Genomic DNA, 12,831 nt, shown 5'->3' on the forward strand with positions numbered 1-12,831 from the left:
ATAAGTAATGAATTTTAGTTATACCTTTTTCAGACGATGTTCAAAATCACTCAAGCATGTTGGGTACCTACGTATCTGTACCTGTTATAGAAATTTTTCTTTACTGCTGTTTTATTCACTCTTAGAACATATACAATACTAGCAGTAAAATGTCTTTGAGGCTTTATATTGCATTTTGTGTGATTTTACATTCATCTTAAATGAGTATTTAATTGTTTATACCTCACTTTGTCTAGAAAGAATTTGTGCTCCCCCAAATGTCGGAGCCTTACAGGCTACTCAACAGTACCACTAAAGTTTTACAAAAGAGTCAAGAATTCCATTTTATAAAATGTAGAGCAATGCTGTTCTCAGAAGGCTTATTCAAATGTGAAGAGATTGTTGGAGAAAGAAACCTGTGTAAGAGAACTCTCAAAATGCTAATGTAGTAACCAGGAACTGCTGAAGGCCACATGCAAATTATGTAAGATAAAAAATCATAATAAAAGCCTTTTCACAGCTGTATCCTAATCTGAATGCATGTAAACCCTAATCTGAAGACATGTAGCACGAAATAAACTTGTCAAAAAGCCTTTCCCAGGGATTGGCAATATTTGCCTTTTTAAAGTTAAATCTTACTTGCTTTCACTGAAGTTTATCATTCATTAGATAACAGCTATTGTTAGTCATAGTTCTACATTTAAAATTGCCCTTTATAAAATATGCATTTAAAGATTCTTATTCCCAATTGGTCTCTGACAATAAAATTTAAAATTCAAATTGAGAGAATTCCCTAATTCTCTTTCTCTTCAGTGGCTTCATTAAGTAATCGTAGTAATAGCTGTCAAGTACTAAGTATTTTCCTTGTGCCAGTATTTGGCTGGCATCAGCTCATGAACTTCTCACAACAGCCTTGAGAGCTGAGTTCCAAACACTGGGAAACATGGGCTCAAAGACACCCACTGCCTTGCAGCTACCCATCCATCTAAGGAGGAAGACCATGCCCTTTTCACTCTGCTGTGCAGCCTTAATTCACATATAAGTGAAATTTTCTCTTTTTTGTTCCCCATGTTTAATTCTAGATAGTGTGCAACCGAAGTCCTAAAAAAAAAATTCTCAAACAGCCCCAAAAACATTTTTTGAATAAAATTATCGTAACTTTTTGCTGCTGGTTATTAAAATAAAGAATTGTCATAGCTCTCAGTATCAGAACTGAAAGGGACAGAGATGCTTTCAACTAACCCTCTGACTTTACTATGTTCTACTTAAGAAAATCAAAGTGATATCACAACATGGAGGAATTCATGGACCAATCAACATCTTTCAGAAAATATATTTCAAGCTGGTTAATTTCCCAGCTAATATCAATCAGAAGATCTATTTCAAGCTTGTTACTTCCTCATTTAACTTCAATCAGAAAGTGTATTTCCTTGGTGATTACTTGCTCAGATTTCTACATTTTGAGGGCCAAACAATTATAAAACTTCTAAGGGTGATATGGTAGGTTCCATTGAATTGACCAGGACATTTACTTCATTTTCTAAGACCTTGACAAACCACATAGCTGCTCCAGTTTTCTATTTGGGGCTGTCCTCTTAACCTGTGTTTGTCCCTCCTGCTTTCTTCTCCAGGACTGCCCACCAGAAGCAGGTGACTTCCGAGCTCAGCAATGCTCAGCTCATAATGACGTCAAGCATCACGGCCAGTTTTATGAATGGCTTCCTGTGTCTAACGACCCTGACAACCCGTGTTCACTCAAGTGCCAAGCCAAAGGAACAGCCCTGGTTGTGGAACTAGCACCTAAGGTCTTAGATGGTACTCGATGCTATACAGAATCTTTGGATATGTGCATCAGTGGTTTATGCCAAGTAAGTGCTGATTTCTTTCCATTCAATTTGTCCAGAAGGTTTTAGTGTCTTTGTAGAAATAGTTTTTGGGGCCGAGCCCGTGGCGCACTTGGTAGAGTGCTGCGCTGGGAGCGCGGCGACGCTCCCGCCGCGGGTTCGGATCCTATATAGGACTGACCGGTGCACTCACTGGCTGAGTGCCGGTCACGAAAAAATGACAAAAAAAAAAAAAAAAAAGAAATAGTTTTTGCCGAGTCCCACTATATGAATCACTCATTGTTACCCTTTCTGGACTTCATAAATGGTGACAAATTTAAAAACTGAGGTTTAATTTCAGTGAAAAGTAATTTGAGTGTCTCTTGAATATGGAAGAATAAATATTCTTGAATATTATGTATCACGTAGTAGCCTTTGAAATTACCTCTAGCTTGGTTATCCCTGAAATGTACATGTGTGTGTATATGTGTGTGAATTTAGAGGCATTGATTTTCTTTTACTTACTTCAGGATAACTCAGGTGAGACTGACTGTAAAATTCCCAAGTAAACTAGGAGAACTTGTCACTTTTTTCTGTAACTCCCAATGTATTGAAAGTTCAGACAAACTGTAGAGAAAGGCATGGCAGTGTCGTCTAGGTTGGATTTCAGCCAGGAATAAAACAGGATAGCAAAGAGGTTTGATTTCTGGTATGAATTCATCGATGTCTCCTTTGGGTAGAGAATCAGTTCGGTGAGGAAGATTTAGTATGTTTGCCATGTATTTGCCATCTTTATTTCAAGGTCCACTTTTTTGATTAGAATGACCAACCTAGTTTTCAGAGCAAGCAGTTGCTATATTTTCCTGTTTGCTACTCTTGACTATATACTTTTCTATTTCACAAAGGAAACGTTTTGAGAATATTTACCTTTCCCAAGACCATATTGGTTGAAATTTTCTCTCTTCAGAGTCTATAATATCATGAGTAAGATAAATATAAAATATGTTTCAGTAATTTGTTGTTTTAAATTCATATGTTTATTTAAAACTTAAATCTGTATCAGATGTGAAAGGAAAAACTAATATACTATAGGGGATGTGAGATGTCAGGCAAGGTTTTATGTATATACAAGAAAAACAGACATACTTTAGTTTGTCTTACTTCATAAGTTTTAGAATCATGAGGGACACTGGCATGTCCAAGTATTTATCAGATAGGAGGCTGGAGATGACGTATACATATCTGAAGGTTTCTTTTTATACAAGAGATATATGATTTTCAGATATAAATTTGAATATAGAATTTTACTGTTTTAAAGCTAGAAAGGGCCTTAGAGGTTATCCAATCATTATCCTAAAAAGCAATATATTTGAACATCATTTGCGATATTTGATATTTACTTCCTCCTCTAAAACTCTCAGTGCTGTTGAAATGGAATTATGGAATCTACAAAAGCTTTGGGAGTAATAGAGAATTGAAAAGTAAATAGATATAGAAAAGGGGCTGTGTTGTAGGAGATGGCAAATCAAAGAGTAATAATTTATTATGTGTGTGTACACTGTTTGAGTCGAGCAAGAAGGAGTCCTATTTTATAAATAAAAAGCCGAGGACCAGAACATTTGTGTGATCTTCTAGAAGTTATATGGTTGGTCATGGCAGAAATGGGACTAAATTCCAGGTCTCCTGATATTCAGTCTCATGTTGTTTCTACTCCATTACACTTGCCGAATGAGCCGAAATAAATAAGAAAGGTTAGCAAATTAGGTTTCATTCGTTTCAGTTACATGGGAGTTCAATGTGGCATGTTTTTTTTCCCTAAACTAATCCTGCCAGCTGGCCTCATGTACCTTGGCAACTGAAAGAGAATCCTATCTCAGCAGCTAAAGGATAAATTTTATGTACAGTAAATATGGAATGATAGTTCTGAACTTTAGGTTACAGGTATAAACATGCCTCCTTAACTTACATTCTTATGAGTGTGCCTTGTTAGATTTGGGGGCAAATGTACAATATACCAGATTTGAAAAGACTTATGACTAATACATAGAAATTATGACTGATTATTATTTTCTTTATATGTCTTGCTAGAGGCAATCGTATGGTAAAGGTAATGGAAAAACTCCAACTGACTGCATTTAAGCACTAACAAGTAATTTAGCTTGGCTAGAGAGCAGGGTAAGCCCCAGGTACACAGTAAGAGAAGAAAGGTAGTTTGGGAGAAAATCATGGAGGCTGGAATGGCAAACAGGACCAAAGTCGATAGTGGGTGGCCAAGAAAGAGTTTTAGTGATGAAAGGACATCATCAGAGCTCTGATTTACAAAGATTATTAGAGCCACAGTTATAGGAGGCCTGTAGCAGAAGGCTCTGGAGGCAGAGGCCAGCCAGAGTGGAGGCTGTTTTAGCAACTGAAATGAGACCAACATGAGCATGGGCCAGGGCAGGGGCGGCAGACACGGAGGAAACGGAGTGTAAAACCAGGGAGGAGTTTTCATGTTGGTTAGAACTAGGGCAGAGAGTAGAAAGCAATAAATCAAATTAATCATGCTCAGGGAAGCAGAAAGTGCAACTTAAGATGGATTTGGAAGGGATATAATTTTTTTATGGAAACAATCAATTATACATATTTGTGGGGTACAGAATTGATTATCAATACTTGTGTACGGTATGTGATGATCAAATGATAATTAGCATATTCATCATTATAAAACGTAATCATTCTTTATGTCCATTAACCAATTTCTCACTGGCTCTCTCTTCTTCCTCCTTTCCCCCCTCTAATAACCACAGTTCTGTTTTGGATCCTTTCTACTACTACTGTCATGGCCTGTGTTTTCATAATTAAAGCCTACTTGACATTTATAAAACAAATGGAGGAACAGAAGATAGCAAGTCGGTAGAGGAATAAACATGGCATAGTTAAATGCAGCATGTATATTTTCAGAAGGACAAGAGTGAAATTAGTCACCAAAAGAAAAGTTGGAGCACTCAATACTACCTCAAAAAGAGTATAAATATATAAATTCCATCCTACTTCGAAAACATTCTTTATTTAGGTTGCATCTGTATATACGTGATTAATATTTTCAGTCTTTGGTAAGAAACATTCAGAAAAAGCCTGATTTTCATGTTTTCTAAGACACAGAAATTTTAATGCTAAATTAAATGTGTAGTTTTTATAAACGGCTTCTCCTAGTTTCCTGAGAAAAATCATTTCCCCTCTTGTATTTTTCCCATGTCTTCCTTTTCTGCTCCATTTGTTGGGGATTCTTAGCTTTTTCTCTGGCTTTATTTTTGTCCTATGATAATGTTTTTTTTTTTGTAAGCTGCTTCAAACATTTTTGAGTCTAGGCAGATATAACTTAAAACTGTGAAGAAGCAAATATTTGGATTTGGACACAGTCTTGCCTTGATAGAAAATGACAGCATAGCTATAGAGATTTGTCATTCATAACCACCAATTTATTTCTGTTATACCTGTTTAATACACACTACTTAGAGCCACTTCCTCAAAATTGCTTGGGCCTTTAATTGTTAAATAGAACCATACAGTCCTAGACTTTTTAGAGCCAGAAGGTAGCTTAACAGTTAACAGATATTGCTGTTTCACAGAAACTGAGACCTGGAGACTGTCCCCAGGGGTTACCTGCATTTGTTGTAAAATTTCCTTCAGGAAGGTTCTAGAATCATTGCTATTCATAATATATACCTAATTCTAACTTGGCAATAATAGAGCATGATACTAAGTAGTATATTCACTCTAGTAGTAGTAATAGTAGTAATGAAAATAGCTTCCATTTTTGAGTGATTACCATATCTAGGCACTTTACATATATTTTTTTAATATTTACAACTCTGAATGTTAGACATCATTATCCTTTCTTAACATATGAAGAAACTGAGGCTTAGGTAGATTATACGACTTTCCCATGCACACCCAGTTCTTTCTGAGCCCAAAGCTCCTATTCTTCTAATAAGGCCAAGTGGACAGAGGCAGGTACCATTTTGGTAGTGGTCCCCCAATCTGGCTACATGCCTGGATCACCTGGAAAACTCTTAAAAGATATAACTCTTAGGCTCTCTCCCCCAGAAATTCAGAATCATTAGTTCTGTGTACTTAAAATACTCTCTTTATGATTCTACTGTATGGCCAGATTCATGAACCACTTATAGATTGGAAAGCAGACAGAATTTAAAATTGAAAGACATGAGTTGGAATCCACCTCTACTTAATGAACTGTGTGATCTTGGTCTAGTCATTTAACCTTCCTAAATTCTATTTTTCAATCTGTGGGGATTGTCTCAGACCGTAAGGCATCAAGTCAGATAATTCATGTAGAAATGTAGAAGACCCTGAAAATTCTGAGTTGGAAAATGCATTAAAGTAGTGGTTCCCTATATGGGATTTTATTACCCTGTAACATTTCAAAAATGTTTACAGAGTGAGATAAAGTGATCAGCTTCTTAATCGGTGAGGTAAGAACATCAGAAAAACAAAAAGAGACCTTCTACAAAGTACTTTCACCATCATCATTTCATAATTTAAATGCTAGTAATGAGAAAGTAGGAAGAACCTAATTTCAGAATAAAGGACAGTTCTTTAACTTGAATATAGTTTGCCTGATGAGGAAGTTAGTACTGTGTACTTGTTTTCTCCTTTTTTTTCCAGAGCATAGAAATTGTCACTAACAGTGCTTCACAGACCAGCATTTGGAAAGCACTGCCTTTGAGATCATCTAGTCCAGCCCTGAGAAACATCGCTGTACTAGGTTGTGTGATTTTCCCTGGATCTTACAGACAGTTAATGGCAGACTAGATGTCAGAGCCCATGTTACCAGCATTTTCTAACTATGCTCCCTCTGTTATCTCTTCTTCACATCCCACAGGCCGAGATTTTGTCCAGCTTTAATTCTGTCATTGATATTATGAAAACAACAGGTTGAGTCAGCATACCTTTTCAGACCACATTCTCCCCTTTCCTTCCCTCCCGCCCTCCTAGAATCTGATGATCACCCTTAGGGGGTCATGGTGTTTGTTGGTGTTTCTCCTTACCTTGCATCTCAGACTGAGAAACACTGGGATTTTTATTTGTTTGTTATCATTCTAGACTAGTGAAGTTGGAGATAAGGCAGAACTAGGGAGGCAATTTGCCATAGTATGAATAGTTAAGGACAGAGGCTCTGGAGTCATACTGCCTGGGTTGGAATCTAAGCTCCACCATTCATTGATGTGTGACTTTCTGCAAGTTCCTAAGTCTCAGTTTCATCATCTGCAAAATGAGAATAATAATTCTATCTGCCTGATAGGATTGCAGTGACGTTAAATAATCAGATGCATTTAAAGAGCTTGATATAAGCTTGATAAACACTAGCTATTGGTATTTTGTAGTACCCAAGTTACTTCTTTTCTTTGTCTTTTTCCTCCATAGGCTTTTCTGAGTGCATGGTTTAATATGGTTACACATACAAAAGGTGATACTAACTTCCCAATGAATGAACAGACCTTCTGTTAATTTTCTATTGCAACCATCTTTTGCTAATAGCTCCATGTTGTGCCATTATGAACTCCTGATCCAGGGCAGTGAATTACATCCTGTGTAGAGTTAATGAGCCATCACAAATAGGATCAGCTCTATTAGTAATGCTGCTATTCATTTATTTTCATTATCCAAATTACCCCATTTATATTGTTGTAAAGCACAAAGCCAGTTTCTGTTTTAAATATATATATATATATAAAGAGTAGCATAAATTCACAGATTGAACACGTGCTATTGTTAAAAATAATTTTGAGGTTGTTTTGAAAGCAAATAGAGAAAAGTGTGCTTTATTTTCATAATTAATGGAATTCACCAGATGATACCTAATATATGTACATCAAAAGAAAAAGTGTGATTATAAACAAATCCTTTTATAATGAATCTGCATATTTATAATATTGCTTGTTGCTATTTCAGAAAATAAAGCATTTCAAAAAGGAAAAGGAGAATTCCTTTCAAGTAATGCCTTATATAATATTGTTTTAAAATGAATAATACTGTACAGAAATAAGCAATAAATTGGATCATGGAGTTTTGATGTCTATACTTTACTCTGGCAACATTAGAATGAACCATACTGCTAACAAAAAATTCTTTTTGTTGTTAATAATTCCTGTGGTGAGTAGTTTGAAATGAATTAAATGGAATGATTATTTCTCCATCACTGTATGTGACCTAAGTCACTACTATTAAATGTCTACCACTTATTCCAAAGATGGTGATGTCAGAAACAAGGGGTTGGCCATTTTTTCTTCTGTGTTTTGCAATCTAATTTCACATGGAAGCATGGTGTTGCTTACAATATTTAATGCATAGTCTTTCTTTTTCTCCCCTTTGATATAGTAAAGATAAAACTAACGACTACTTACTAGTTGAATTTACTTAATTTCTGAGTCTTGTTTATTTGTTCTTTCAATAATTTGCTATATGTTGGGTACTGAGGATACAAAGTTGAATAAGATATTTTTCCTCAGGATGATACATGTGTAGGGTTATTGTAAAAAATTCAGTCATTTTTTTTTCTTTTTATTATTATTCATTTAACAAATTTTTACTTAGGAATTCACAGTGTGCTAGATACTAGAAATATATGAATGGATGGGGAAAAAACACAGTCCCTGCCCTCCCTGAATTTATACTCTGAGGGGAGCTATGACAATATACAGGAAAGTAAACTGTAGTCACTGTGCTACATTTCCCTGACTGCAAATGGGTACTCTTTCTAAAAGGCAGATTTGACTTCATTTCTCATCTGCTTGAATCATTTCAATAGTGCTCTTTCTTCCTTAAGGTTAAAGAAAGCTCAAATTTCTTTTCAAGGTGGACTTCTTTACTGAGTGGCTTAAAACAACAGAAGTTTATTTTCTCTCAGTTCCGAAGGTCACAAGTCCAAAATCCAAGTGTCCTCAGGGCCATGCTTCCCCTGAGGCTCTAGGTAGAATGCTTCATTGCCTCTTCCTAGTTTCTAATAATGGCCACCAATTCTTGGTGTTCCTTGGCGTGCAATTGCATCACTCCAGTCTCTGCCTCTCTTGCCACGTCGTGTTCTCCATCTGTGTATGTGTCTTCACCTCTTTTTATAAGGACAACAGTTGTATTGGGTTATAGTCCACCCTAATGAACTATGACCTTATCTTAACTTGATTACATCTGCAAAGACCCTGTTTCCAAATAAGGTGACACTCACATGTATCAGAGGTTTTGACATGAACCTCTCTTTTGAGGGACACATTTCAACCCATACCAGCCTGCCCTCTGGCTCTCCAAAGTTATGCCCTTCCTATGTGCAAAATATTCACCCGATCTCAACAGTCCCAAAAGTTTTAAACCATTCTGGTATCAACTCTAACTTCAAAATATCATCTGTTTGCAACTCAAAAAACCCCAGATTTCATCATCTAAATCAAAATCAGTTGTAGGTGGGATGAGTGTGGCCCACCCTGGGACACCATTCCTCTCCATCTGTGGTCCTGTGAAACCCGAAAACAAGTTATCTGCTTCCAAAATGCAACGCTGGGATAGGCAGAAGACAAATAGGAAGAAGAAAAGGGGTCGTAGTTCCCAGGCATGTCTGAAACCCATTAGGGCAAATTCTACTAGATTTCAAGACCTGAGAATAATCCTTGTGGCTTTATCCTCTGTCCTCTATGCCTGCCAGGGAGGCAGCCCTGCCCTCTCAGCCCACAAGGAGGTTCAGTCAGCCCAGGCCTCTACATCCATGGCTCTGCTCTCAGAGTCCTTGTTCGTTAATTTTGTCCCATCTCTGTCCATTTAGTCCAAGCTGGCAGCGTTTCTGCTGGTATAAAATTCTCAGAAATCATGTCAGTGTCCATGCAATTCATGGGGGTCCAAGCCATCAGAAAAGGGGGTCCTCTACAGATCTTTCCTGGGTCACCTACATAGCTATTCCTCGCTCCTTCTGAGATGGTCGATTGAATCCATGAGTCACATGCCTAATTTCTTTAGCAAACAGTTGTCTAGCCACTCTCTTAGCCTTCTTACCAGAGTACACTATCTGGATAAGCTAAAACATTTTTTAAATCATCAAGTGCTAATAACTTTTTGCTTAACACTTTATTCTTCAATTAATCTCTTTCCTCTCACATTTTACTGTCAAGTAGAAAGGAGAAACCAGGCTGTACTTCCACACTTTGCTTGGAAATCTACTCAGCTAAATATCCAAGTTTGGTCCTAAAAGTTTTACTTGCCACTCACTGTCAAAACATACTTCAGCCAAGTTCTCTGACACTTTACAACCGGGATTATCTTTACTTCAGTGTCCAGTAACGTGCCCATCATTTCATTCTAAGGCCTCACAAGAATTGCCTTTAATGTCTGTGATGTTTAATTTTAAGTGTCAAGTTGACTAGTCTGAAAAATGGCTAGATGGCTGGTAAAGCATTGTTTCTTGAGTTCTGGGTGAGTTCTGGGTGAGTTCTGGGTGTGTCTGAAAGGGTATTTTTGCAGGAGATTGGCATGTGAGCCAGTGGACTGAGTGGGGAAGATCCACCTTCAATGTGGGCGGACACCATCCAAACAGCGGGGGCCCAGATGGAACAAAAAGGCAAAAGGAGGAAGAGGGAAAATTCTCTCTCTCTGTCTCTCTCTCATCCTCTTGCAATTTCACCTCTGCCATGGGATGACACAGCAAGAAGGCCCTCACAAGATGCTGTCATCTTGATATTTGACTTCCCAGCCTCCAGAACTTTTTGAGAAAAATTAATTTATGTTCTTTTTAAATTACCCAGTCTAAAGTATTTGTTATAGCAGCACAAATGGACTAAGGAAACATCTGTGTTTCTATTAACCATCTCTTTAATCTAGATTGTTTCTATGAAGCACCTCAAAATTTTTCCAATCTCTACTCATTATCCAATTCTAAAACTATTTCTACATTTTTAGGTATGTGTTACAGTAGCACCCCACTGTTGGCACCAAATCTATGTTAGTTTCCTAGGCTGCCATAACAAATATCACACACTGGGTGACTTAAGACAACAGACATTTATGTCCCCACAGTCCTGGAGGCAGTAAGCTTAAAACCAAAGTGTTGGCAGAGCCATGCTCCCTCCAAAGCCTGTAGGGGAGGATCCTGTCTTGCGTCTTTACCTTCTGGTAGCCCCAGGCATTTTTTGGCTTGTGGCAGCATAACTCTAATCTCTCTCTCCGTCTTCACATGGTCATTTCCCCTCTGTCTGTGTGTCCCTGTGTCTTTGCATGAAATTCTCCTCTGGGTGTCTCTTTTTTCTTCTGATAAGGACACAAGTGATATTAGATTAGGGCTCATCCAAATCAAGTATGACCTCATCTTAACTTGATTACAACTGCAAAGACCTTATTTCCAAATAAAGTCATACTCACAAATACCAGGGTTGAGTACTTAAACATATCTTTTAGAGAGACGCAATTCAAGCCACAATAGCATTCATCCCTGTTTATTTGTACATAGTTAAAAAAATACACACACACACATATACTTATGCATATATATGTGTATACACACACACACACACATTTTTGAATACTGTGTAGGAGCCACAGTGGGAAAAATGTACACTGCAGTGAATAGGAGGGGTGTTTAATCAAGACATGGAGTCAGGGAATGCTCAGGAAAAAAACCTAATTATGCCATGAAGAGATATGTAAGTTATATTAAGAAGGTTGAGATTTTGTTATATTGAGGGCAAAATGGTGCCAATGAAATTGTCCAAGCAGATGAAAGATAAGGTGAGATATGTATTTTAACAAGAGTACTCTAATTGCAATGAGGGCTATGGATTGAAAGGGGATAAAATTGGTGGTGGAATGAAGAGAAAAGTAGAGATTTGAGAATGAATGATGAGATAAAATCCATAGACTTGGTAATTGGTTAAATGTAGTGTGAGAGAAAAAATTGAGAGTTGAAGGTAATACCCAGGCTTGTAGTTTGCAAAAAGTTTGCTGCTACTATTCATTGGGGTATAGAACATAGCAGAAGCATCAGAAATTTATTTGGGGAAGTAATGGGGGATGAGAAAATAATGTATATACAACTGCTATATGATGTTTACTCAGTGAATTTGTATCCTTTCTTCTTCTCTCTTAACTGTTTTGTATAAAAATTTATTTCCATCAAGTTTATATAGTCACTGGGTTATTTATGTATGATTAAAAATATGTTGGGTTAACGTTTTCTGTGACCATGTGCTACTTAGATAACATGTCAATTTAAATGTTTGTCTCTTTTAGAAAACTAAAGTCAAATTACTGTATAGTGTTTTGAAGTTCCTTGAGGCGTCCTCTCTATTTAGTTAACTAAGGGATACAGAAAGTGACATTCCATAGACTCATTTATCTCATAATATTCCCTTCTCTCCACATCAGTTGGGTCCTTTGTTTATTCAGGTATCATCTCTATTCATGGACAGGATTCCTCTGCTATATTAAGATTTTTTTTTTCCTATCTCGATATTGAGTGTGAGAGGTGAGAGAGTTTCTATAGCTTCCATAGGAAAACTTCTTTGAGAGTTATATCTATTTAAGTTTTCCTTTGATTTTGTTTTTCCAAAAAGATTCAGTGAAGTAAGCAAGGCAGAGCAAATCTAATTTAGAAAAAATTTTTCAAATTTTATCATTTTTAGTGCTGTGCAGTTTTCAAGGTATACTCATGCATGTCACCATGTGCTTTTTTGTGCCAATTCTGTGGGATAACTTTATTTCTATCCTTATAAATGAGGAGATTGAGGCTCATTGAAGGTCATATAAGGCAAAGCTACCATTCAAATCCTGTTTATATTATAAGACACCCTTTCCTCTGGGAAAAGATATTTTACTAATGAAGCATAGTGTCAGTAAGCACCCCTCTTTGTCAATAGACATATGACTATATACCTCAGGTTGGGAACTCCGGGGCCTAAGAATTCTGTGTTTTACTATACAAGTGCCCCACCAAGACCTGGTAACTTTCTTGATTTATCCTGTGATGACTTGTTTCATGAATGATTTTTTGGGC

At 36.9% G+C, this 12,831-nt stretch overlaps 1 protein-coding gene across 1 annotated transcript in view; it reads left to right on the forward strand.

Moving 5' to 3' along the window:
• Positions 1 to 12,831, forward strand: part of ADAMTSL1 (ADAMTS like 1) — a 434,771-nt gene that overhangs the window by 127,787 nt on the left and 294,153 nt on the right. The window contains exon 4 of the mRNA XM_063080424.1: positions 1,611 to 1,847. Coding sequence (XP_062936494.1) covers positions 1,611 to 1,847 — 237 coding nt within the window. The remainder of the gene's footprint in view (positions 1 to 1,610; positions 1,848 to 12,831) is intronic.

Source organism: Cynocephalus volans, chromosome 16, assembly GCF_027409185.1.
Source record: "Cynocephalus volans isolate mCynVol1 chromosome 16, mCynVol1.pri, whole genome shotgun sequence".
NCBI lineage: Eukaryota > Metazoa > Chordata > Mammalia > Dermoptera > Cynocephalidae > Cynocephalus > Cynocephalus volans.